Source organism: Gobius niger (genome assembly GCF_951799975.1).
Source record: "Gobius niger genome assembly, chromosome: 15".
NCBI classification, from domain to species: Eukaryota; Metazoa; Chordata; class Actinopteri; order Gobiiformes; family Gobiidae; genus Gobius; species Gobius niger.
In genome coordinates, this window is record NC_136866.1 from 16,917,707 (window position 1) to 16,945,150 (window position 27,444).

At 44.9% G+C, this 27,444-nt stretch overlaps 1 protein-coding gene across 1 annotated transcript; it reads right to left on the reverse strand.

Moving 5' to 3' along the window:
- Positions 1–661: 661 nt before the first annotated feature.
- mideasa (mitotic deacetylase associated SANT domain protein a) lies at positions 662–25,820 on the reverse strand. The gene is made up of 12 exons (XM_079572665.1): positions 24,356–25,820; positions 10,516–10,752; positions 7,697–8,042; positions 7,539–7,602; positions 7,331–7,470; positions 6,175–6,278; positions 5,774–5,849; positions 4,568–4,656; positions 3,086–3,226; positions 1,449–1,562; positions 1,105–1,292; positions 662–926 (listed from the first exon to the last, which is right to left on the reverse strand). The coding sequence occupies exons 1-12, from the start codon at positions 25,655–25,657 to the stop codon at positions 731–733; spliced, it is 2,997 nt and encodes a 998-aa protein (XP_079428791.1). The 5' UTR covers positions 25,658–25,820; the 3' UTR covers positions 662–730.
- Positions 25,821–27,444: the final 1,624 nt, after the last annotated feature.

Below are 27,444 nucleotides of genomic sequence, written 5' to 3' on the forward strand. Positions count from 1 at the left end.
CTGATGGAGGAGTGACTGGCTTCATTGTGAGAAATGAAAACAGGTCGAATGGAAGCGTCGTTTTAGTCTTTTGGACGAAAATGTCTTTAGTCAAATTTTTGTCATTTCTAAATATGATCGTTTTCGTCGCCGGAAGCTCAAAAAGGTATTAGTCAAGTTTTTGTCGAAGTTTAGTATTTCAACAAATAAATTTAGGTCAAAAAGTATTGAAAATGAGTACCGGTATTGGAAATATGGTGGTATCAAGCTTTTGACAGATTCCACCACATTAGGCAGAATAAGTGAGCAGGTCTCATCCCCTGATCATCCAGATGTTTCTCAACAGCGCCATCTGTTTATCATCATGGTTGCTAACGTCTGACGAACCACTATCTTACACGTCTGTCTCAACAAGGTGAACTCAAACGTCTCGTCATGTTTCAGTCAAAATGCTTGTTATACAGTTATCTGCCATCCACTTGTAACTTCACTTACACAGATCTTACATATATTTTCTTAGGTCTTAGCTTTCAAGTGAGACATTACACCTGGGCTGTAAACAAAAGCACAACTAAACTTGTCAAAAAAGTGACAAAAGAGCGACAGAAAAACGACAGAAGAGCAATGACCGACTGAAATCTATTATTACGTTTTCTAGCTTGAATTAAAAAAAACACGGTTCGATGTTTAGTGAGATAAATCCTGCAAATATCCCACAGGAGCCTTTAGGGGGGGGCTGTTCACCCGTCAGTTAGTGCCAGTCTTCATCCTCCACATCGTCCACCTCACTGGACTCTGCCCCGCTGCCCTTCTCCCGGTGCAGCCTGTCCTGAGTCCTCAGCTGGGCCCGCTCCTCCTGCTCCTTCAGTCTCAGAGCGGCCGCCTTCTTCTCCTGCTCGGCGTGGCTCTTCATGTGAGCGCTGCGACTCTTCACTTTGCCGAACACTCTGCGGAGGACAGCAGCAGTTCAGTGGTTTAAAGGTCTGTGATCCGAGCCTGTCAAACTATTTGGATTAACTCATTCTTTTAGGTGAATATAGGCACGTTTTTTACAATCACACTGTATTTGCTTGATAGATCTGTAGACATTTTCTTTCCAGTGTTGAGTCTTTGAATAAGCCTCACCTGCCACACTTCTTGCAGGGGAAGACTTGGTCTGGGTCTACGGGAGCTTTAGGGGGAGCCTTGCCCTTCTTGGCCTGGGGTTCGGAGCGCGGTTTGGGGTTAGTGGTGGGCTGTGGGGGTCTGGAGGGGGCACCGGTCTGGAGAGGGGGCAGAGAGCTCGCTGGGTCTGGTTCTGTCATCGACGCCGCCTGTACAAACACAAACACAGAGTTACAGGCTGGACTCCATGAATGGTGCCATCCCTAAATGGTGATTACTGGGTTATCTGATGCCTCCCGTGATTGGGTTTCCTGACCGTGTAAACCTAGCCACTGTGGGGTGTGAGTTCGAGGGCAAATACATACATAGTCGTGTGCCTGTAGTGACTGCGCGACTCTTGCCTGATGCCGGCTCTCCGCGCTCTCCAGCTGATGCTTGGATTCCACCTCAGTCGGGTCCACTCTGGGCTGCTGCGAACTCTGGACGAGCACCACAAACAAAAGGTCATTCACACACAGATTACGGGCAGGAGAGGAGATTTACAGTGTCCCTTAACAGATGAATATGTCTGTTGAATAGGACACTTTCCAGCAATTTTTCCACCACATGTGTTTGATATGCATAATACTGACAATACGGTCTAAGGTTAAAGGTTGAAGGCCAGGGGTTGGGAAATGGTTACTTTCAAGAACACTTACTTTCCCGAAACTTGTACCAATAGCGGCGGCACTGAGTAGTTCTATTGTAATCTTGTCCCAGTGTCACTGTAAGATCTACAACTTCCAGAAACACTCCAGAATCTCCCACAAACACAAAAACACTACAAAATCTCAAGGAGCAGTGTTGGTCACTTATGCCTGGGTTAGCACCCTGTTGTTTATGGTTAGTACCTTGTTGTCAGCGGTTAGTACCTTGTCATCGATGGTTAGTACCTGGTTGTCGATGGTTAGTACCTGGTTGTCGATGGTTAGTACCTGGTTGTCGATGGTTAGTACCTGGTTGTCGATGGTTAGTACCTGGTTGTCGATGGTTAGTAGTACCTTGTTGTTGATACCTTGTTGTTGATTGTTAGTACCTGGTTGTCGATGGTTAGTACCTGGTTGTCGATGGTTAGTACCTTGTTGGCGATTGTTAGTACCTAGTTGTCGATGGTTAGTACCTGGTTGTCGATGGTTAGTACCTGGTTGTCGATGGTTAGCACCTTGTTGTTGATGGTTAGTACCTGGTTGTCGATGGTTAGTAGTACCTTGTTGTTGATGGTTAGTACCTTGTTGTCGATTGTTAGTACCTGGTTGTCGATGATTAGTACCTGGTTGTCGATGGTTAGCACCTTGTTGTCGATGGTTAGCACCTTGTTGTCGATGGTTAGTACCTTGTTGTTGATGGTTAGTACATTGTTGTCGATTGTTGGTACCTGGTTGTCAATGGTTTGTACCTTGTTGTCGATTGTTAGTACCTGGTTGTCGATGGTTAGTACCTTGTTGTCGATGGTTAGTACCTGGTTGTCGATGGTTAGTACCTGGTTGTCGATGGTTAGTACCTTGTTGTCGATGGTTAGTACTTTGTTGTCGATGGTTAGTACCTGGTTGTCGATGGTTAGTACATGGTTGTCGATGGTTAGGACCTGGTTGTCGATGGTTAGTACCTGGTTGTTGATAGGTAGTACCTTGTTGTCAATGGTTAGTACCTTGTTGTTGATGGTTAGTACCTGGTTGTTGATGGTTAGTACCTGGTTGTTGATAGGTAGTACCTGGTTGTCGATGGTTAGTACCTGGTTGTTGATAGGTAGTACCTTGTTGTCGATGGTTTGTACCTTGTTGTCGATGGTTAGTACCTGGCTGTTGATAGGTAGTACCTTGTTGTCGATGGTTAGTACCTTGTTGTTGATGGTTAGTACCTTGTTGTCGATTGTTAGTACCTTGTTGTCGATGGTTAGTACCTTGTTGTCGATGGTTCGTACCTTGTTGTCGATGGTTAGTACATTGTTGTCAGCGGTTAGTACCTTGTTATCGATGACCTCCTCTTGGCTGTGCAGGGTGAAATCCGCTGGGCCAAATGTCAGAGTCCCACTGCGCCCCACCTTCACCTGCTTCTTATACGTGTAGTAAAACTCTACACACTGAGCCACCGACTTCGTCTGCACCTGCACACATAACAAAACAACAATATGCACTTACTCTCCTATTTCCGGTCTTTTCCCGGAAATACGTAGTATTGTATGTAGCAAACCCTTAAAGAACAACTAAGTAACTTGTTTACCTTAATAAATCCTTTCCGTAGTCCCTCTGGGGGTAATACAAGTGTTAATGGGATGATTGGGGGGTCTTTAATCTCCCCCTGGTGTCTCTGGCCAGAAAACCACAATTGCAATTTTCCCTGCCACCGGGTCGGAGTCACCAATACACACGAAGAAGAAGCTAACAGGCTAACGGGCAAAGCTAACAGCGGGCTAGCGCCACTTAAACAGTATTTACAGCCAAGTTTTCCTGAAAAAAATGATCTCCATTGTGTAACTGGATGTACAATATCCCTCTGTCCCTTTGTCTTTTCTGTCAGCGTAGTATTTACTCTCACGGACAATTAATGAGTAAAAAAAACAGCGACATCTGCAGTGGCGCTTATGGCCTCTAGGTGTTATTAGGCTAGTTATTTAGTTCTGCTTTAAAAACTAGAAGTGAAAGACTCTAGGTGACCTAGAAAAGCATTATAAGCTGTGATACTTGACATATTGGGGGCTACGAGGTATTAACTCTGCTGGGGACGTTTTATCCTTCTATGTTATTTTGAAAATGGAAATGGAAATATAACAACATTATTTTTATGCAATGGGAATGTCCCTCTGCAACATGACTTTTCATTGCTCACATTCATAGAAACTTTGATCTGGGGTCTAAGCTTTCGCACTCCACTCTATTTATATGAATATGAACTGTTTTATTGATTATATTGGTTTAACGCTGATTTAGAACAATTTAGCAAAATGTGAAAATGACATCCATTGTTCTGTACTAGGTCAAGTGCACTTGTACTAAGTGGACTTAAAAAAATAAAACATCCACAAATGTTTTTTTAAATTGGGGGTCGCTGTATTTTTTGAGTAGTTTTCATTTGATGCCAGATTTTGCCTGAAACATTGACTTAATGCTACCCTAAGCTCTTCTCCTAGAATTACAGTGCCGAGGAGTAGAAATTGGACCTGGTTGAGTAAAAAAACAATATGATTTTTGGATCAAGCACATCAGAATGAGCCTAAATCAGCTCACAAAACACAAGACACCACATTTGTTGTAAACCAGCGTTATTACCCGAGTTAAAAGCTTTAACTTTATCGTCACTGTAGTCACTTGTGATTCACTACTTTCTCTTCGCCGCAGATCACGGGAGTACCCAAGCACCAGGGTCACATGATCTGCGGCGAAGAGAAAGCCGTGAGCTGTGTACACTGTAGTCCTGCGTAAATGAGGAGTTAGGGACCGGCCCATACCAGCTTCTGCACCATGATGAAGTCCTTTCTGTACGCTGAGATGCCTTTGTTAAAATACCGCTTCTCTTCTGGAGTCCAGCTGTCAGAGCCTGAAACAGCAAGAAAGACAAAACAAATACATGTCACAATCTATAGAAACACGGGAAACCCACATCCACAAAGAGGGAACGCTTTATGGGAACGTTCTCAAATTGCTGTTTCTGGTGTATTCAGACCAGCACTCTTTGGTCCACTTTAATTTTTTATTCAGGTGTGAATACAATAAACGAATCCTGTTGCGGATCAAAGAACCGGACCGAGACCCACTCTTTCAGGTGGTCTCGGTCCGCTTCCAAAAGGACTCTGGTCCAGTTCGCTCCAGGTGTGAATATAAACCACTGTTGATCCAAAACAACTGCGGGATACATGCGCCTTTTTGGGCTTAACAAGCCACCGTAGCAAGGTACCGTGGCAAAAGTTATCCCTTCGCGGCTGCTAACGCTAACACTGGATGGATACTACAAACAATGAGCCGTGGACAGACCTGGAGCTCCTGGATATTTGGGCAGATGCACTGACCCAACTTCTAGAAAAGACACACAAAAATGCTCTTCGTGTTTAGCGAGAAAATGAAGGAGAGGGGCTTCGAGCGTCTCCTAAACAGCCGCGACGTCAAAGTGGAAAAAACTTCGCCAAACTTAAGTAAGTACGAGACGCATTAAAGAAGAGTGGAGCATCAAGACCAACAGTTTGTCCCGTGGACATAATGGAAAACACAGAAAACACCTCTTCCTCCAGCTACTCCGGTGAAGCTGAGGTCAATGGTGCCTTTCACGTTTCTTTTATTATCATAGTAAGCGTCAAATTTTCATTTTTATTTCATTTGCTGTGGTCCTTGCTGTCCAATGGGAGCCTCGATCGTCACACACGTGTATGTGTTTACGAAATATAGTTCTCTTGCAAAAAGTGCAGTCTGAATACGAACTGCACCAAACGAAAAAAAAAGTCCACTTCTGATCCGGAACAAACAAGCGGAGCAAAGGACTTTTCTGGTCTGAATACACACAATAATAAAATACTATTCATTCGTTGTGATTGGCCAAATCATTTTCATTCAGACTTTGAAGCTTTGGCTTTGTCCCTTATTTAGACTTTGTCGCAGAAAATATCAGCACTTTTTACACATTTTACACATTTACTGACCTGAGAGGGCATGGCCTTACTCACCTGAGTAGTGATAGTTGGAGAGAGTGTGGCCTTTAGGGAAGAGCACATCCTGCAGCATCAGATGCTCCAATGTTTCCTGAACACAACATGGACGGCACTTGTTCAGAATAAACACAGGTGTGGAACCTCTGATTCAAAATAAAGATATATACACATATTTTATAAAAAACAGATTGGTGTTCCATTCAGCCCTATTCATAGTAATGATCCCGAGTGGCTGCTCTATCTCCTCCTACGAAGCCTGTTGCTTAAAAGGGTAAAAAGGCGGGAAGTGGACTGTTTATGAGCCTCCACAGAGCTCCAGAGCCAGTCCATCAGAGAGTTAGGCTTCCACTGTGTCAGAATGGTGTCACAATGGGCTATCGGTGAATAATGGTCAAGTTTAGAAGATGAAGTCTTACCAGGACGTCCCCTCGGCTCTGGAAAAAACTGTGAAGGACCAGCTCTTGGTTGGTGCCTCCTCCGCTCAGAACACTGGAGCAGGCCAAGTTCATCAGGTCATGCACTGCACAGGGACAAGAGATACACAATCAAACACAAGGTTATGGTGCTTTATTTGACACAGGCGACCTTTCAGGAGAAGCGGGGAAACTATCTCCAGATGTGGAGCCAGGCTAATAGTCAGAATCACCTGCTGTAGGTATCACCTATTGTACATGTTTTTAGTTGATGGGGGAAACCCATCCAGACACGGGGAGAGAAACCACACAGTCTGAGAATCAAACCAAGGACCTTCTTGCTGTGAGGCAAGAGCACTGTGCCGCCAGTACCAAAGAAGAGACGATAAGACTAGATAAACACTTCTTACTCGTTCTTACTCGTTCTTCTGGAGTAAAGTAATTAAAACAGTAAAAGCTAACCGAGTGTGGTCTCTCTCCTCACTCTGTCTCGGGCTGTACCTCACGCTTGTCCATTTGTATTGGAGACTTTATTGTCTCCGTCCAGCAGGGGTGTCGAGCTTGTTTGGGTCGAGGGCCGAAATTCAGTCCCCACGGCGGGTCTCGGGCCGCATATATTGTACAGGACTGTGGCCTAATAAATAACAAGAACTTACACTTATTGTGCTTTATCAGCCTGTGTCACATGTTTCTCAAAGTGCTACAAAAGGAGCACTTTACATTAATTCACTCCACACTCAATGGCAGCAAGTTACTATTGTAGCCACAGCCGCCCTGGGGCAGACTGACCATTTACCACGTGGCTATAATATGCTGTTCATTTCCTTATTATGTCAGTGCCCTCTGCTGTGGAATCCATTCCTTTTTTTAATTTAAGCTGCCCCCTAGTGGCAAACTAGCAAACTAGTTATTTAGTTAAATGTGTCCTCTGCATTTGACCTATCCTTCACCCAGTACATAGAACAGGCCTGTCAGGAGCAATGGGTGTTGATGTTGGGCTGCAGGAGATGCCCGAGTAACAAGACAGTCAATTAAGTAAATTGATTATTTTTGCGTAGACTAAACTTGGAGCAGTGTCTGCCCTTCATTCAAAATGACAAGAAGCAAAATACATCAAAGACAGAATCAGTTTGCATGTTAGGGAATGCGGAGCACAGACCGCTGTCCTGTCCTCCATGTTGGACCTCCTGCTCCATGGGCTGCCACAGCAAGTCGGCCCGGTGCTGGTCCAGCTGGGAGAAGCTGGGACTCAAAAGGTCGGGGATCTCCGCCTGGAACTGCTGCCCAATGTTGATCCGACTGCACACAGGACCAGAGGCTCAGCGCAAATAAAGTATATCACAGTCAGCCATGGAGATGACACTTACGGCTCGAGGCTCACTGGAGTGGCATCAGTGACGATGGGGACAGGAGGAGTGCTTTCTGAACTGGCTGAAAAGATGAGAGCAGAAACAGTTGACCTACCCATGTGCTCAGATAGAAGAGGACTGATGTGTCAAAGGTAAAGCGGTCAGCTCAAACTTACGTAGGCGCAGCAGGCTGACAGACACTGTCTTTGGCGTGAAGGATGGGGGCAACACCTGTGCCCCGGCAGCGGCCATGTTGGAGAGGAAAGTGGAGAAGTAGAGCCCTGACCCTGCCCTGACCGGAGACAGGATGGGAGGGGGCGTGTAGGGAGGCAACATCACCGGGTGTTCCAGCGGGTGTACAGGGGAGCGCAGGTGAGACTGGTAGGGTGTGATGCTGGAGTACACGGAGGGTGGGATGAAGGAGGAGGGCCGTGGCGGGGGGATGATCAGAGGCTCGGGTCGAGGGCGGCGCTTTGGTCTGGGCCTGCCCTCCTCGTCTGTCCCTGAGTCATTCTCACCATCCTGGAAACAACAACAAGATATGAAGATATGAAATGACCATACATTCAAAACACATCCCTACAAAAACAATCTCTGTGATCATGGCTTCTTTCCCGGCCTGCCTGGCACATACTAGAGCAGGGGTGGCCAACCAGTCAGAGACCAAGAGCCGAAATTTTCAACCTTGATCCTGTGAAGAGCCACAAAGGCACCGACCATTAGCGAGATTCCAGGGCGGTAGTTTATTGTAATTAAATAGAATGTGAACGTTTTATTTAATCACAGTAAACTATAACTTTATGCCTTTTTCTTTCTTTTTTTAATAATTGTGTTAGATTGAATGGTTTTACTCCTCAACAAGATTGAAATACATGTATATTAAATGACATTTTGTGTTTCCTGTTCTGACTGAGACAGAATTAGATTATTATATTATTTAATTTTTTTTAATGCTGGGGTGTGTTTGTATGTGGGGCTCTGCCCACTGAGCCCTCTTCTCTGATTCGCCCCTGGCCTGTGCGCTCTGTGCCTGCAGCTTCGTCCTGACTGGACTGTGCAGAGAGAACGCACTCTAGGCTGCACAAAGTTCATAAACTTTAACCAGGAGCCTCTGGAGGATCTGAGATTGTGTTTTAAGTTGCATCTGTTACAGCTACTGTCACATGTGAAAGAAAAGTCATGACTTTGCGTATTTCCGCGTTACGATGTCGCGCTTCGCATCATACGCTTCAAAAGAGCTCCGCTTTTTTCCATTTCCTAATTTTGATCTTTTTCTGTGAATATGTGGCCAAATTGCATCAAATAAAGAGTAGCTGATCAGAAATCTGAAAAGCACAGAAGCTAATCCTAGTGCCACGACCTGCCTGCCTGTTGTTTAACCTACATCCCGCTTTGACTGAGGCTGCCGCACGGGCACCTTTTACACGCTGCCTCGAAAAGGAGAGAGATTCAGACTCTCATTCATGTGTAGAGATGGAAACAGGGTCTGTAGGACGATGGTTGGATTTTTGGTCAAAGACTGTTACAGTTTATGGGAAATATTTACCAATTATTTTGCAAAGAGCCGCATTGTATTAAACATCTCCAATCATGCAAAGAGCCGCACTCTGATTGGCCAAGAGCCGCATGCGGCTCGAGAGCCGCGGGTTGGCCACCCCTGTACTAGAGGGTTTTTTCATCTCTTGTGATTTTAAAACGCCATACGAAGTGCACAAACCACACACATAAATCAATAATAATCTCTCGCTCGTATGAAGCCACAGACTAAATGATTCTGGTAAATGCGAGACACAAACTTCCTGTTTTCTGGATATAATTGTGTCACGCAATTATTTGTCACAAAACGAGAGTGACCCACTCTGTGGAACCACTCTGTCCTGGGTCAGCCCCAGTGACTGAAGCCCGAACTGGGACCACAGGATTAGAGACCCATAGACTATGAAGTAACGAACAGGCTGTTGTGTGACATGAAGCGTGAACTGTCCTCAAAAGTACGTCAGTCCTGATGACTAGACCAGCTCTGGCTGAATGTGTGCAGTGAGGAACGCCAGATTGGCTGTTCCCACAGTGGGGTCACTAAAATGACTTTTAAAAATCAATCAACAAACATATTTGTTTTGAGGTTTTGGAGGCTGCGACCTGACAAATAGTGGTAACACAATCGCACTGACACCTCACACAAGAGGAGCATTTTGGATAAATCCTAATTGGGCCACGCCTCCCGAGGTGGGGAGAGGAAAATTGAGGAGGGAGCAGTGTTATAAATGTGTTATAACATGGTTAAAAGCTTGTGTGATTCTGGAGGAGGGACCAGTGTTATAAATGTGTTAAAACATGGTTAAAAGCTCGTGTGATTCTGGAGGAGGGAGCAGTGTTATAAATGTGTTATAGCATGGTTAAAAGCTTGTGTGATTCTGGAGGAGGGACCAGTGTCATAAATGTGTTATAACATGGTTAAAAGCTCTGGTGTGATTCTGGAGGAGAGACCAGTGTCATAAATGTGTTATAACATGGTTAAAAGCTCTGGTGTGATTCTGGAGGAGGGACCAGTGTCATAAATGTGTTATAACATGGTTAAAAGCTCTGGTGTGATTCTGGAGGAGGGACCAGTGTCATAAATGTGTTATAACATGGTTAAAAGCTCTGGTGTGATTCTGGAGGAGGGACCAGTGTCATAAATGTGTTATAACATGGTTAAAAGCTTGTGTGATTCTGGAGGAGGGAGCAGTGTTATAAATGCGTTATAACATGGTTAAAAGCTCTGGTGTGATTCTGGAGGAGGGACCAGTGTTATAATACGATCCGTCCCTATCTTCTCTGATTCTCTGTAGTCTTTAGACTGTTTTTTTCTTGTGCTTCTTTGTTGCACTACGTGAAAGTTCATTTGTTTTTATCTGATTGAATTCAGCTGTTGTAGCACGGTGAGGCTCCCTTGAAATGTAAAGTGCAATATTAATGCATTGTTATTATTATCTTCATCCCCTTGCCGCCTCACCTGCACCAGTCTGTCATGGACAGAGTTCCTGAGGGAGCGTTTCCGGGCCACGATGACTGAAGCTTTGTGGAGGCTCTGACCCCCGCAGCGGTCAATTGTCCTGGGCCGCCCTGGGCTCCAGCCTCCCTCTGTCTCCTGTCCCCCTGGGGGACCCTGCTGCTGGGTTCTAGGCACTGGCACGGACACGGGCATGACCAGGGGTGCCATGGAGGACTGTCGCCCCGACGGAGCCTCCTCCTGATGGGAAAGAGGAACATGAACTGTCATCTGTTACATGTGCTTTCTGAGGACATTTCCACAGGTTTTTGTTAGGTGAATGAATGTGATCAATTAATCAATCAATCAAAACTTTATTTATAAAGCGCTTTTCATACAAAGTTGTAACACAAAGTGCTTTACAGATTAAAAGCAGTTCCTGCCCACCCAACCACCCACTCTTCCAGACAGACAACAACACTGCTCACCCCACCCCCCTCCCCATAGCCACACACACGCAGGCACACACACATTCCCGGACAGACGCACACGATGAGATTATGGACGTAGTACTGAGTCTGGGTACAGATGAACCAGGTAAGGAAATGCCATCAGAGGAGCCGTCTGCACCGGGAGCGGTACATCAGCCACATGTACCGCATGTGGCGGTACATGTGGCCGCCACATGCGGTACATGTGGCGGCCACCGGTGGTGCCACCACCACCGGGACACCACCACCGGACACCCAGCGGAGGTGCAGCAGAAACACCACACCTCCATCCGGGCACCCAGAGGACAGCGCCCACACAGCCACAGCCAACCACCACTCCCGGGGCAGAGGGCTCCCTCAGAGGAAACACTGGAAATTCTAAAAATGCAAAAATGCAATATGCAAATAACAACATTATAATAATAAAAACATATCTATAAAACTAACTAGAAACTAGTATAATAAGATAATTATAAACATTAATTATAATAAAAACAACTGAATAAATAAGTAAATAAATAGATATCAGCTAAAAGCTAAGCTAAAAAGGTGAGTCTTGAGCCTGCTCTTAAAAACATGAACGTTCTCTGCAGCCCTGAGCTCCTCCTCAGGAAAGACGCCTCACCATGAGTCTTTTTGTTGACTTTAGGAATAACTAGGAGACCCCTGCCGGAGGAGCGAAGGGGCTGTGAAGGTTCATAAGGTAAAAGGACCAAGACCATTAAGACATTCAAAAACCATTAAAAGAACTTTAAAATCGATCCTGAAACACACGGGGAGCCAATGCAGCGATTCTATAACTGGTGTAATGTGGTCCCGCCTCCTGGTCTTCGTCAGGACACGAGCTGCTGAATTTTGTACCTGAGAATTTTGTACCTGAGATCCTCTTTTTGGGAAGACCAGAAAGCAGGGCATTACAGTAGTCGATACGACTGGTGATAAAAGCATGCATGAGCGTCTCTGTGTTGGCCCGAGAGAGAATGGGGCGGACTCTGGTTATGTTCTTTAGATGGTAAAAACCTATCTTTGTGATGTTCTTAACGTGTGGAATAAAAGTCAGCTCAGAGTCAAGGTTTTTCACCTGTGAGGAAGGATTAAAAGACAATCAAAAGATCTTGTGGCGGCCCACAGGGCGGCGCAGGCTCTTGGCGAATTATTTTCCGAGTGGCGGCGCTATATGTGCCATTCGCCCCCGCCACCTGTGAGGGGGCGTCACAAGAGGAGGTGACTGCACTGATGGAAACACGGCTGACATTCACTTCCTCGTTTACATTGCGCTGTCTTGCGTTCTTTCTTAAGCCTTAGGCTCTCACAGGTCAAACTAAAAACTTTATTTACCCCATCGTGAGCTAAACGATGTTCACGTCTCGAGAGAAAAAGAGCTACAGCGGCCGCTGTGGCGCGGATCAGCCCGCGCTTGGCGTGAACGCGAAGCAAAACAAAAGCACATGTTCACCCCACACAACCACTCTCCTGGATGCGGAGTCGTTCTGTTTGGAGGAAGATGTGTGTGTCTCCACCCACTTAAATGCGCTAAGTCTGGAGTGGCAAGATAACAAAGTGCGCTCCTACTGGGTGCAAAATGTCACGCTATTGTCTCCGTTTTGATGCACAAGATCGGGCCCAATGACAGTAGTTTGTGAAAAAGTTTCTCTCTCTGGGCCTCAGGACCGATGACTAAAACGTTTTAGTTTTGTCCTGGTTAAGCTGGAGAAAGTTTTCTGCCATCCAGGATTTGATATCTAAAATGCAGTTAAAAAGTGCATCTATTGGCCTGGTGTCATCAGGAGACATGGAGATGTATAACTGTGTATCATCAGCATAACTGTGAAAGTTGACCCCGTGTCTCCTGATGACATCACCAAGAGGGAGCATATACAAGTTAAAAAGCACTGGGCCTAAAATCGAACCCTGGGGCACACCACATGTGATTTTATGGACTTTAGAGGAGCAGGTATCCACACTTACCATGAACGTCCTGTCTGTGAGGTAGGAAGTAAACCATTTGTGTACAGCACCAGAGAGGCCGATGTGTTTTAAACGAGTTAAAAGAATAGTGTGGTCGGCTGTATCAAAAGCAGCGCTCAGATCCAGTAGAACCAACTTTTTAGAATCATAATTTAATCTAAAATCATTTAAAATCTTTAAGAGAGCGGTCTCGGTGCTGTGGTTTACCCTAAAGCCAGACTGAAATTTTTCAAGGACATTTTGTGCAGTAATAAAATCACTAAGTTGATTCAAAACAAGTTTTTCTAAAAAAAAAATCTAAAATGTTTCTTACCATTCAAAAATGGTAAGTTGGATACCGGCCTGAAATTGTTCAGGTCATTAAAATCCAAATTGCTCTTCTTTTAGCAGGGGCCTCACCCCCGCCCCTTTAAAGGCAGCAGGGAAAACCCCCGTCTGAAGAGAGCAATTCATGATGGTTAAAAGCTCATCTCTAAAAGATCCATAAAATGTTTAAAAAAAACGGCGTTGGGACCGGGTCTAAAAGACATGTGGAGGGCCTCACTGAGGAGAAAACTTTATCAAGCATCTCAGCATTAACCAGGACAAAACTGTCCAGCGTTTCTTCTGAAGGCAGACACCCAGATGCATTTAGGATAAAGGAGGATAAAATTTTACATCTGATAGTGTCTGGTCTGCAAACGTGTCGCAAAGGGAGTCAGACACTTTGAAATGGGTTTTGTTAAGTTCCGGGTTGAATAAATGGTTGATGGTGGAAAATAACATTTGGGGGTTTTTATGGATACTGATTAGATTTGAAAAGTAGTTATTGCGTGTGTTTCTTATTGCGTTGTTGTATATTTTTTGATGCTCAGAGAATATTTGATCATTTATAGTTATTTTGTCCTTCCTCCATCTCCTCTCCGCCACCCTGCATTTTCGTTTAAGTTTTTCATTTCCCCATGGAGGAATGTGTTTTATGTTAATGTTTTTTGTTTTAAGTGGAGCAACTGTGTCCAGGGCGAACTGTTGTTTGCTGTTCAAATATTCAACAATAAAATCAGGGGGAGCAGGTAAAAAAAGAGGAGGACATTTCTCTAAAACATCAATAAAATTTGCAGCCACTTCAGGGGTAAGATAACGTTTCCTGACAGTTCTCACAGAGGTCTCCTGTTGAATAAAACCGGTGACATTAAAAAACACACAGTAGTGGGCAGAGACAGCCAAGTCGACGACAGAGGACACAGTCGTGGACAGGCCATACGTGATGACCAGGTCCAGACTGTGTCCTCTGTTGTGAGTTGGCTGCGTGACGTGTTGGGTAAAATCCATATATTAAGAACATTTAAAAACTCTGTTGAAATGGGGTCTAAAAGGTTGTCTATGTGTAGGTTAAAATCACAGATTAAAATGATCATATTAAAATTGATGAAAATTCAGAAAATTCACTGATAAAAAGCAAGCAATTTTTGGGGGGTCTATAAATAGTGACACATAAAATCGGGGGGTTTCGAAAAACAATTGCGTGGTGCTCAAAAGTCGTGTAATGATCAAATAAAATAGGTTTGGTGGCAAAAGTATTTGTACATATAGAGGCAGTGCCACCTCCCCTTTTATCATTTCTGATAGAAAAATTACTGCTAAAAAGCGAGAACAAGTTTTGCATCCGCACCCAGCCAAGTTTCAGTTAAAAACAAACAATCAAGATTATTATCTAAAATCAAATCATTTACAATAAAAGACTTATTCAGCAGAGAGCGGACATTTAAATGTTTACTGTTATAGGGGATTGGATATTATCAGAAGTGTGTGGTGGTTGTGATTTGGGAACAGGTCTGAGGTTATTGGTGTTAACATTGCGGGTGGTGGTATTACCTTTGATCCGCTCTCCGCTCTCTGCTGCCATTAAAACTGGAATATTCATTCTGGTGGGTGTGGAGGGGGACCTTCATGATGATTCTATGGTGAGTTCAATGTTCTGTGAGAGGAGACGGGATCCGGAAAGGTTGGGGTGTAGTCTGTCTTGTTTAAAAAATTCGGGTCTGTTAAAAAAGGTTAAAAAAATTGTCCACATATGGGATGTTACTGTCTCTGCAGTATTTCTTTAAAAACAGGTGAAGCAGCCTCACTCTGCTGTACTCCCCATCCCCAAAACAGGGAGCATAAAAGGGAGCATGATACAGGTTTTATTGTTGTCTTTGATAGTGTTGATGAGTGAGATGAAGTCCTGGCTGAGTCTGACTGTTGAAATTTGAGATCGTTGGTACCTGCGTGAATGACAACTGTAGAGACTGACGGGTGATAATGGAGGATGGCTGGGGCGGAGTTCTTGATGTCCTGCACGCGAGCACCTGGGTGGCAGGAGGCTGTTAATCACTTTCACGTGACGGACCATAGACGTGCCAGGGACCAGGACGGACGGGTCTGGCGTGGAAATGTTGCCTGGCGGTGCCGCAGAGACACGAGGCCAGCTCCGGGTCTGACCGACATTCACAGCGGAGGAGCGCCTAAGCCCACGCCGAGCCCTGCGGCCCGACCTGCGCTTGGACGGAACAGCGGACTGACCCCCTGGCATACCACGAACGCTATGGCACGGCGTGTGCGAGGGGGAGGCGGAGGTACCCCCCTGCTCACCCCGGGCGCTCGTTCCCGGCATGCGCAGGGAGGAAGAGGCGGTGTGACCCTCTGGCTCACCACGAGTGCTCAGACTTGCGGTGCACGAGGAGGAGCCGCGGTCTCTTCACTCACGCGTGATAGTGGGCAGCCCAGGTCCGGGAACTCGCTCTCATGGAATATGCCAAGAGGTGGTGGTGATCCGTTCTTACAGCCAGGAGCTGGGGTATAGTGCAGACTACCGCGACGTGTGGCTGAGGCTGGGGGTCCGCTGCAAGCCGAGAGTCGTGGAGTTGGCGTTCCGGACTGAGTGAGCCCCTGGTTCAGGGTGGTGAATCTATTTCCCAGCGGTATTCCTTCACTTTGCTTGGGGGCAGACTTGCGGTGACTTTTGCAGGCTGGAACAGTAGTCCACTTGTCTGACTTCCACGGGGTCGAGCTCATCGGTCCAGCACCAGGACCGGACAACACAGACTGCTCCGGACAGGTGACTGTAGCGTTGGACCTGCTCCGCGGCGTTCCGGGAAAAGTGCGCCGTGTCCGCGAGCTGGGCACTGGTGGGACTGGCTCGAGTTTTGCCCACAATTACTTCGGAGTCCCGTTCCTCTTGGATCTTAAACAAGATTGAAATCCGGTGTTCAAGATCCGCGACCTTTTGGCTGAGGCCGGAGCAGCTCTCGCAACTGGGCGTGGAGGTGAGTAGGGCCATGGCTCACCCCCAGCATACGTACTAGTCCAATATGAGGTTAAAAGCGTTTTAAAAGTGTATAAAAATGTAAAATCCAAGTAAAACAATGTTAAAAACGGACAAGCAATCCGGGATTTAATCTATAGTGATGTTAAAACAGTTAAAACTGGAGTTGTAAAAGAGCTCGTCACTGCTAACCACCCAGACGCCAACGCATGCGCACCAGCTACCACAACGGGTAGCTGGTGCTAATGAAGGATAAATGTGAGTTCAGTGTTTATTATGAAAAGTGTCATGTGGAGGTGCTGTGGTTGTGGGGGAGTGGGTGTGTGTCAGCAGGTTGTCAGTGCGGCCCCTCCCTGTCCACGCTGCAGCAGAGGAATGTGGAGGTGTGCAGACACGCAGAGCACAGTCCAATCCCTCACTACGTCGCTCCACCTGACGCAGCCTCTGAGCTGACATCAGCTTTACTCTTGTGCTGGAGAGGAAGCTTTCGTAGCTTGTTTTTGGATCCGAAACACTTGAGACAAAATCATTGATTTGGACTTCTAGTATACAACAATAAGCATTGTCTGAAGCAGGGGAGCCCGAAGTGGGACATGGGAGGCTTCGATTTCTCAAATGTGCAATAAAGGTGCAGCTGTTAGTCCAGTGGTGAAATCTGCTGCAGGGTTCACCCTAAACCCTGAACTCTCCCGTCAAATGAAGTACTAAACATTTATTTTGATAGAACTGCCATGAAACTGTCTCACCTGCACACTTCATTTGGTCTGCAGCGCCCCCTGGTGGCAACACTGGAAATTATGTGATAAAACTTTAATTTGGAGCTCAAGACATTCTAACAAATGAGAGAGCCGTGATAAATGCAGGTTGAATGCAGAGCGCTTCAGAGCGGATCCTGAGATTGTTCATTGACTTACACCACCACTCTACTAAGAAACAAATACAGATAAATATAAACAACTACTCAGGATTACATGTGAATGAAGGACAATACTATCTAGGCATGTTTTGAGGATGAACATTACAGCTTGGTAAAAATGTACAAAAAAAAAAAAAAAGCATAATTTAATGAAAGAATACCTTTAATAAGACATAAAGAACTAGTGTCATAAATCGATATTATCACTGTAACAGTGAATCTGGCTCAGAGGGTGTGGGATTCTGAATAAGGAGGTTACGAGTCTCCGTTTACACACGGCTTAAGCACAGACACCAGCTCTGACATCAGCAGCATCAGGACTTTCAGGTTGGTCCACTCACAGCAGTGTGTGAGGAGACAGGCTCGATACAACAACAGGGCCCACAGCAATAAGCAGACAAAGCACCAGGGGGCTCCACTGCTGAGTATTCACCTTATTCCGCTGGAGTAAAGCTGGAGTACAGATGGAGTAAGGCTGGAGTACAGGTGGAGTAAAGCTGGAGTACAGATGGAGTAAGGCTGGAGTACAGGTGGAGTAAGGCTGGAGTACAGGTGGAGTAAAGCTGGAGTACAGATGGAGTAAGGCTGGAGTACAGATGGAGTAAGGCTGGAGTACAGGTGGAGTAAAGCTGGAGTACAGATGGAGTAAGGCTGGAGTACAGGTGGAGTAAAGCTGGAGTACAGATGGAGTAAGGCTGGAGTAATGCTGGAGTAAAGCAGAAGTAAGGCTGGAGTAAAGCTGGAGTAAAGCAGAAGTAAGGCTGGAGTAAAGCTGGAGTAAAGCTGGAGTAAAGCAGAAGTAAGGCTGGAGTGAAGCTGGAGTAAAGCAGAAGTAAGGCTGGAGTAAAGCTGGAGTAAAGCAGAAGTAAGGCTGGAGTAAAGCTGGAGTAAAGCAGAAGTAAGGCTGGAGTACAGCTGGAGTAAAGCAGAAGTAAGGCTGGAGTAAAGCTGGAGTAAAGCAGAAGTAAGGCTGGAGTAAAGCTGGAGTAAAGCAGAAGTAAGGCTGGAGTACAGCTCCAGTGTGTCTCCACTCTGCACTTCTCTGTTGTAGTTAGGCCTGGGACACACATTCACGGTTTTGGAAGCGTTTTCACCCTGGCAGCGTTGCGTGCTTTCCTGCGTTTCGCTTTCTTTGAAAGGCCCAGCAATAGCGCTACCAGATAGATTTCACTAAATAGATGCAATGTGATTTTCTGAAGCGTACATTAGGCGTTGGGAAGCATGAGGGATGTACAGCATGCACACGCTGCTGACTTGGTCATGTTTCTGCAGCACTTCAATACCATCGACAGAGCTGGACCATCAGGATGTTGTCCCTCTCAGGACAGCGTTTAACTCACTGTGTCCAGCATAGTGTCCTCTGAGATCTGAGAGCGCAGAGAGTGCATTTTTGTTGAATAAACAATTAGTGAAGTATTAGCTACCCATTGTTTTATACAGGTGCTTGTCATATAATTAGAATATCATAAAAAAGTGAATTTACTTCTGTTATTCAACCTAATATGTGAAACTAATATATGTCATGTCAAGCCTTTGTTATTAATTTGATGTTATGGCTTACAGTCCATTTTAAAAAAAATAAAGCAAATAAAAACATTTTGATTTTTAATTGGGGGGTTTTGCAAGCTGAGAGCCATATTAATCAAAATGATAGCAAATAAAGCTATACATATGTCACTTTGCATGTAATGAGTCTATCATATATTATTTTCACAGTTTAAGTTGAATAACAGAAGTGAATGCACTTTTTCATGATATTCTAATTATATGACGAGCATAAAACATGCATTTGAGTGATGTCACAGCCTGACTAATAGAGTAGAGAGCGGCTCATATCATCAAAACATTACACACCTTTCCTAAACCTACATTCTGTTTAATCCTCGTTCTAATAAGTGCTAGGACAAACAGCAAAGTTTGATATAATGATTTGTTTTATCATTCTGCATTGGTTAAATTCAACTGTCTCTAACTCAAATCCCAACAGATTCTGACCAATAAGAGGAGTGGACGGGGCCTGTGTCTGACACAGAGCTGTATTAAACTAAGCTGATCTAAATAATGGACTTTTAAAGGGGGCCTATTATGCAAAATCGACTTTTTCAAGCTTTACATCATGTTATTAAGTCATTCCCTCATTAAAACCATGCCTGAAGTGTTGCCTGGGCACATTCACGTATTTTCGAGTAATCTGTAGAAACTCTGATGGCGGCCATTTTAGGGATAAAACGCCTGATTCCTTTAGGAAACGCCCTCGACCTCCAGGATACGCCTCCGACCTTTCGTCACCAGCCGAGTAACCAACCACTGCTCTTCAGCAGAACCCCCTCCCCGCAGTGTCTAGCCCTAAGACGTAAACAGAGTCATCATGGAGGATTAGCTCCATGTGTTGTGAACCGGAGCCACAGCAGACTTTTACAAAGACACACATCAGTGTTTCTGTTACCGAAACACCCAGGATTCAAACCGGTGACAAGAACGCTTATTTCAGTGTCTGATTCTGCGCTGGGCCTTGATGATGCACAGAGCCTCCGGAGAAAGCTAATGCTAAGCTAAACCTCGAGTCATCACGTGAAAACGAAAAATATGCACAAATAAAGTCAATAAAACCACCACACACATAAAGAACCGTTTAACAATGATCTCACACGGAGCCAGGCTTGTTGATTTGGAAGTTTATTGCTCACATTTCATCTACAATGGGTCATAGCCGAGTGGTTTTCTCCCGGAGCTAACAAGCTAGCCGCGACAAGCTAACGGGAAAATTCACTGAATACAAGCATATTATGCATTGAAAACGTCACTAAAACAGGCAACTGCTTGAAGCAGCCTTTATGATGATCACACACTGAGCCGGGCTTGTTGATTTCGTAGTTTATTGCTCACATTTCATCTACAGTGAGTCGTAGCCGAGTGGTTTTCTCCCGGAGCTAAGGCACTATTAGCCGCGACAAGCTAACAACCTTCACCTTCACAACATTCATTGAAAACAGGCAGCATATTATGCACAAATAACGTCAATAAAGCCGGCAACTACTTGAAGCAGCCCTTACGATGATCACACAATGAGCCTGGCTTTACACATTTGTGGTTTATTACAGACTTTTCATCAACAATGAGCTGTAGTCGATTATAACAAGCTAATGGGTAACCTCGAAAAACCACTGTCCACCTGCACAGATAATGTCCGTCTTTGAATCGTATGGGCTCCTGCAGATCCTGGTGTCGTCCATGGGGGTATAGTTAGAGATCCATAGGGCATGGCAGATGCAAAGAGATAGCCTCCAAACAGCAGTTATTTTTCAGGCAAGAGCCCCTTCCAAGCGTCCGGTGTGGAAGGTTCGTTTCCAAATAATATCCTGTGTGGCCATCGTTCACAAAGTGATAAACAGTAGCTCCTTTCCAACAATAAAAATTAAAATGCACCGATCGTAGTTTCAATACTGTTGAGACAAGCGCAGTGTTGTTGTGATGCCACAGACAGCGTGTGGAGGGGGCGTGTCGCAAAGGGTCAGAGGTTCTTAAAGAGACAGAGGCCTATTTCAAGTCATTTGCTAACGCCATTTTGAAATAGCAATTTTATACAAGGCAGTTATTCTAATTTACTGCATTGACAGACCAACAGAAGGTTTCGTCATCATTGTAGTGTGCTATAGACTGGTGCTATGTGGCTGAAAAAAGCATAATACCCCCTCTTTAAAACAATATTTAATATATATAAGATAGAACAATAACATAGAAACTCTGCCTTGATGACTTTAAAATGAACACAAACCGATTTCTTTGGGACTTTACATCTCTGCTGTGATGGACATTTCAGTTTTCTGGCTGACGTCGTAAAATGAAAAATGAGCCAGCCTTAAGGTGCACTATGTAACTGTTTATGTAAAGCAAGGATCTCCAACAGGTAGCTCGGGAGCTACCAGTAGCTCGACAGGTCTTTCTAGGTAGCTCGCCAAAGACTTTCTACATCTCTACACGCTTGATAACTCAAAGTTTAGGTGCATTTTCTGTTTGTTCTGAACTTCCTGAATACAATCTGCAACAAATTTGGTCAATTTTGTAAAGTATAAGGACTAAACTAGTAATTCTCCAGGGTGAAGTCCACCTAAGTCGCATTTTACACAAGCGTCTGTGAAGCGTAAGTAGCTCTCCGACGTTCTTGTTGTGCAAAAGTAGCTCGCCGGGTAAAAAAGGTGAGACCCCTGATGTAAAGGCATCGACCCAAAGGCCATACTGCCTTTCCTATGCCTGAAAGCCTGCTATGGCTCCCTTGGATGGGAGACCGTTTGGGAACACCAGGAAGCCTAGAGTGAGTGGTTCCATCCCGGTGGCTCCATGTAATTTAGATTTTTCTTAGGGTTCTGGTAGGTTTTCGGAATGGAATGTATGTAACCATGGATATGGTTCAATCAGCAGTGAAAACCTAAATATCAATTGATCCTGGAGCGTCCTACAAGCCATCGGGATGGTAGGTAAATGAAAACTACCCAAACTATCTCCAGATGTGAAGCCAGGCAGATGGTCAGAATTTCCTGACTGGATAAACCTATTGTACATGTTTTTTGTGATAGGGGAAACCGGAGTATCCAGAGGAAACCTACACAGACACAGGGAGAACAGGCTCCACACAGAAAGGTCCCGTCCAGGTGGGAATCGAACCCAGGGCCTTCTTGCTGTGAAGCACGTGAACCACCATGGCAATCTCTTCTTTTGAACAGCTCTTTGAAATGACTCCTCCCTAAAGATTGGTCTCCACATAGAGAGCCATGAATCCCATCACTCTTGAGGATCACTGGTTGAGAGCTCTACAAACATGTTCTGAACTACTTTAGCAGTCCGTATTGTCCTCCCAAACCAAGCACACTGTATAAGAGATGGGTCCCCAGGGGCTCCTTTGCAGCAATGAAGGATGGATCAAATGCACAAGTGCATCACCGTCTCTCAAAGGTGAACGTGTGACCTGAATCTTGATTTTAAAACACAAACGCCAAATGTATTTCTTCGACCTTTGTGTAACCAGGAAAGCCTGTTGTTCATGTTTTTATTGGAAAGGGAAACGTACGCAGACACACCTGGCCCGAACTGGGACCTTCCTGCTGAGAGCGGTGCTCACAAAGCTAACTGCGATCGCAACACTCCTCAGAAGAACACTCGCATTCCGGTCGTTTTCAATCCTCCAAAGCCATATTCTTATTGTTGAGCAAACGGCAAAGAGAAGACATCTATATTGACTTGTTATTTTGGTGATAACAGTGAGCGGTTACATAAATGTGCTTTTGAATAATTCTTATGTAACAGCCTGGTACAACAGAGGAGGATCGGAATCATCTCCGTCTCCAGCACCAACTGTGTCCAAAGATGTCCACTGTACGAGCCACATTTGTTTGATAAATAGCATTTCGCTTTAAGATTGTGAGGTTTTTACATTTTAAGAAGGTCTTTGAACCACTGTCAAATCTATATTTTTAGTGACTGTTGACACATTTTCAAAACACACTGCACACTTTGAAGTATCTAGAAGTATTGGTTTGCAATTAGATTTGTTTCTTACATCCAGATTCAGGTCGTAGTGCGCTCTATCATTTGAGTGACGGTCTGATGAATCTGAGACAGAATCTGGGACCTCACCAAGTCACCACAAAATAAAGTGAAATTAAATCATATTTAGTTATATGTGGTGCATTCTCACTTTAGCTGTATTTAACCTGTGGACACATCACACGTTCAAATGAAATCCCCCCACCTGACAAACGTTTGTATTTTTAGGGGAAATTCTATCATTTGCATTTGTTTCACAGGATATTTAAGATATTTCTACAACATTTAAATGGTCTGGAAACATCCTTTCATCATTATGCCATTCCTTTATTATTCTCCACCTGTTTGACCCTCTTTTAGCTGCCAGACCACTCTATATAAAGACATGGAGTCTGGGTCCCTGTTATCGCTGCCAGTTCTGAGGGCCGTGCTGGACCAATCAGAGAGACGACTGTCCTGCACGACAAAGTCTTGAAAATCATGCAGAAGACTGAGCAATAGGGCTAACTCAACAGAGATGTCATTTATCATTATAAAGGACGTCTTCTGCATTTGAGTGACACGTTACAAATGTGCATGTGTCATGTTTTGGGGTTTCCTGCGGGCAGTGTTACGGAAAACATTCATTTTGTGTGACCTTTGACCAATATTTAACCATTTAATGTACAGCTTGTGTGTTGTGGCTTATATGTTTTGTATTTTGTATGTTCTTGTCTTGTTTTTTATGGGACTGCGGATGGAAATTAGCCTTGAGCTAAATCCGGCATATTTACAGCACTAGTTGTCTGTTCATTAATATGCACTGTCCCATTCAAATAAATTCATAAATGAAATGAAAATGAACCAGAAAAATCCCACTTAGGTTAGGAATCTCATTTTAGTCCTGGCGCCAGAGGGAAACCTATTGTGCATATTTTTTAGTAAAAGGGGAAACCGGAGGAAACCTTCACAGACACGGGGAGAACATGCGAACTCCACACAGGTGGGAATCGAACCCAGGGCCTTGTAGCTGTGAAGCACGAGCGCTAACCACTGCACCACCGCGCCACCCGGGTGCAACTGTATTCTGGTATAGTTACTCTTTGACAGTATTTAGAATACAGTTACTTTCCTCAAATCAAAGGAAAATATTGGACTATTTCAGCTTCATCCCACAGTGCACATGTGCACCAAGCACAGAGCTTCTTTATGTTCATAATTAGTGGTAAATAAGTTGTTTATTTTATACATAACTATAATGCAAATCATTGTAAAGTATTCAGAATACACTACTTTGCCTGGACATTGTGGACAAAGTAACGAAATGTGTTACAAAATACATTCAAAGACTAAATACAATTTCAAAGTATTCTCTCCATCCGTGGCTGTGGGCAGAGTCTGACTCACACCTGCATTTGAACAGAAGGCAGGAGTGACTGACCCGGCTAAAGGGCCCTGGCTTTGAGATAACTGTTAAGGCTATGACAATTAACAAACATGTGTCATACTGCCAAACTGAGGGGCAAAGACATGAGGAGAGACGAGACTGAGGAGGTCTAAACACACAATATGACCCCATGAAGATAGGAGTTTGGTTTGTTTCCAGAGGACTTCACATTGTGGTTAGATTGCACATCTGCCTCCAGCATTAGTTAGATGTACTGAACTCATTTCTACACTCACCTTGACTTTGGCGGGCAGCGACTCCCTCTTGGCCGCCTGCTGCGCCAGTGTCTCCAGGTTGATCTCTTTGGATGCTCTCCTCCTCCTGTGCGTGCTCTGGATCACCCCTCCGGTGGGCCCCTGACCCTCGCCCGCTCTCTGCCCCGCTGCCGCTAACCCATTGTGGGGTTGGTCTGTGTTTGGCGACTGGCCCTCCCTGGACAGCCTCCGTGACCTCCTGGGCTGCGCTGCCGGAACCGGATTCAACACGGTCTCTGCTTGATCCGCCTTCTCCAAAACCATCTCTTTCTCGGGCGCGTCCTGCAGCGTCGGCTCTATGCTCTCCGCGATTTTGGCTTCTGGCTCATCTTGACGTTCGTAGCTCACAAAATGCAGCTTTGGTGCGACTTGGATGTCCTGTTGCCCAGTCTGTTGGGTCATCTGCGGGACGGGCTGCATGTGCCTCTCCTGCACGTGCTGTTGATGATATTGTGTTTGCGTTTGCATTTGCATTTGCCTCTGCTGCTGCTGCTGGAGGTGCTGATGTATTTGAAGCTGTTGTTGTTGTTGTTGTTGTTGTTGATGATGCTGTTGATGGTGATGGATTTGTTGCTGCTGCTGAATTTGGTGTAAGAGCTGCTGTTGTTGTTGTTGCTGCTGTTGCTGCTGGTGCTGCTGCGGCTTGGGTTGCTCGGTGTAGCCTAAACTTTGCATGGGGGCTTGTTTTTGCGCGAACCCTGTGTAGTACCCCGGATTGAACTGTGGCTGCTGTGGCTTGTTCTGCTGAAAAGTCTGGAAAGGCTGCAGCATCGGCGCTTGCAGGGTTTGCGTGTGTTGCTGTTGCTGCTGTTGCTGCGGCGGCTGTTGCTGCTGCTGTGGCTGATGTTGATAGCTTTGTAACTGATGCATAGGGTCCCACTGCGTACTGTCCCGAAAAACGTCTTGCATTTGGTTCTCTGCTCCCATCGAGAGACCTTCTTGGATTCCCTTGTGGAAACCTCTGACATTCACCCCGCCCATGTACGAAGCAAAGTTCTGCCCCCATCCCGGTATCTGCGCCTCATGGGCCCAGCTAGAGCCCTGCAGTGGCGTGTCCTGGTGCAGCCACTTTACCGGCGCGGGCTGCTGGTGGTAGTGTCCCACATTCTGAGGCACTTTCTCGGCATTGTACACTCCAGAAGTGCCGGCGCTCATATCAGAGAGTCCGGGATCCAAAGAAGAAGGCCCCAGGCTGTAGTATGCCTCGGCTTGGTGCACTATTTCCTTCATGGGTGCAGGGGGCCTGTGCTTCGCCGCCTTGTTCACTTGTGGAGGGAGACTCATGGCCCAAAACTGGAGCTCGCAAAAGAAAAATCCGGATCGGGGAGTTGAGTCAGGCGGAGGAATTCTTGTGTTTTATAGCATCCGAGGGGAATATAAACAACTCAGGACAAGTTAGGAAGCCGTTGTCCAATCAGAAGCGAGCGTGGAGGTCCACAGGGTAATAGTCCCTGAAGGAGAAGAGAAATAAGTCAGATCAAAACATAATAAAAACAGCTTTTGAGAGAACTATAACACACATTTGCACGTTATATTTTAATTTGACATTTAACCAGGGTTGGGGAGTAATGGAATACATGTATTTACAATATGTTTCTGTGCATGCAATGTACAGTTACTATTTCATTAGTGGGTATTTACTATTTAATATACAGGTACTTTCCTAAAATCAAAGGAATACATAAAACATGTACAATAGGCCAGGATGAATGAGAGTGTGAGTGGGGGACATTTTTCACGCATGAGTCATGTATGTCCATTAACATTCATATTCCCGACCAAGAAAACACACACAAATGTGCGTCATGTGACTTTTTCATTCCTAATTAGTTCAAAACAGTTGCTCCAACAAGCGCAGTCAACATGTTTTTAAATCTAACCATATTTATACATAAATATACTGCACATGGATGTCAAAGTATTCTAGGTACAAGACCATGACTGGACAAATAACTAATATGTTACAAAATACAATTTAAGGGGCACTTATGTAAAGAGGAAAGGTCTACTTTCCTGTTCCTCACTTGCTCCGCTCTTGTGTTTTACACAAATTGTCTGGTTGAGATTTTTCTCATGGTAAATGGTAAATGGTAAATGGTCTCAACTTATATAGCGCGAGTGAGTGGATCCTTGCTGTAAAGCGTTTTGAGTGCCTAATGTAGGTGGAAAAGCGCTATATAAGTTGAGACCATTTACCATTTTTCTCATGAATTCTGAAACAGTGATTAGACTTGCTCCTTAGGTTAAACCCAGGTTCAGCACACGGTGCAAACTTTGGCCAGAAGCAGAATACCTTTGACAGAAGAATATGCAATTCTGAACTGCTAAATTAAGAAAAGTCAATGTTTCAGAACATTTTTGTAGCAGTCAAAACACGCATCCCTTGGAGGGCAGAGTAGTAGTAGTTTATAACGTAATAACGGACAGTCAGCAAATTGCTTATTGTGACCGTTCAAACTGCGGAAAGAACACAGTATACTAGCGAATATACAGTTCTAGAGCAGTGGTTAGTAATGCACGAGATGATGATTTTAAGACAACATTTTTGGCATTTCTATTCATAACTGAATTTGATGTATTTGTATTTCTAGTTGGAAACAGCATGTTTTAGTCGAATTACTGTAGGTCAATTATATACAGTGCCCAAACTAACATCATTATAAATGCTTTGTACCTAAATGATAATAAATGCTAATTACATTTTACAGAAGGGGGTTCTGAGTTGTTGAGAGATTTTGGGGGTCGCGGCCTGAAAAGTTTGGGAACCCCTGTTCTAGAGTACACAGAATTTCTAAAACTTCAGGGTAAACAACGAGCAGACGTACTGTTTGTAACCATTACATCACAAGGTCAAATGAAAATTCTTAATATTAGTGCACAGCTTCACAGGGGTCTTCACAGGGGCCATTGACACAGCATATCTGCAGTAACAATAGTGGTATTTACCCTGACCAGCGTTGCGATTTTAAACCAGATGCAGTTAACAAACACACCGACATGTAATGCTCCTGCAAAACTGACCCATGAACTAACCTACAACAACAATCCCATGCGTCTGGTTTCAGAGCATG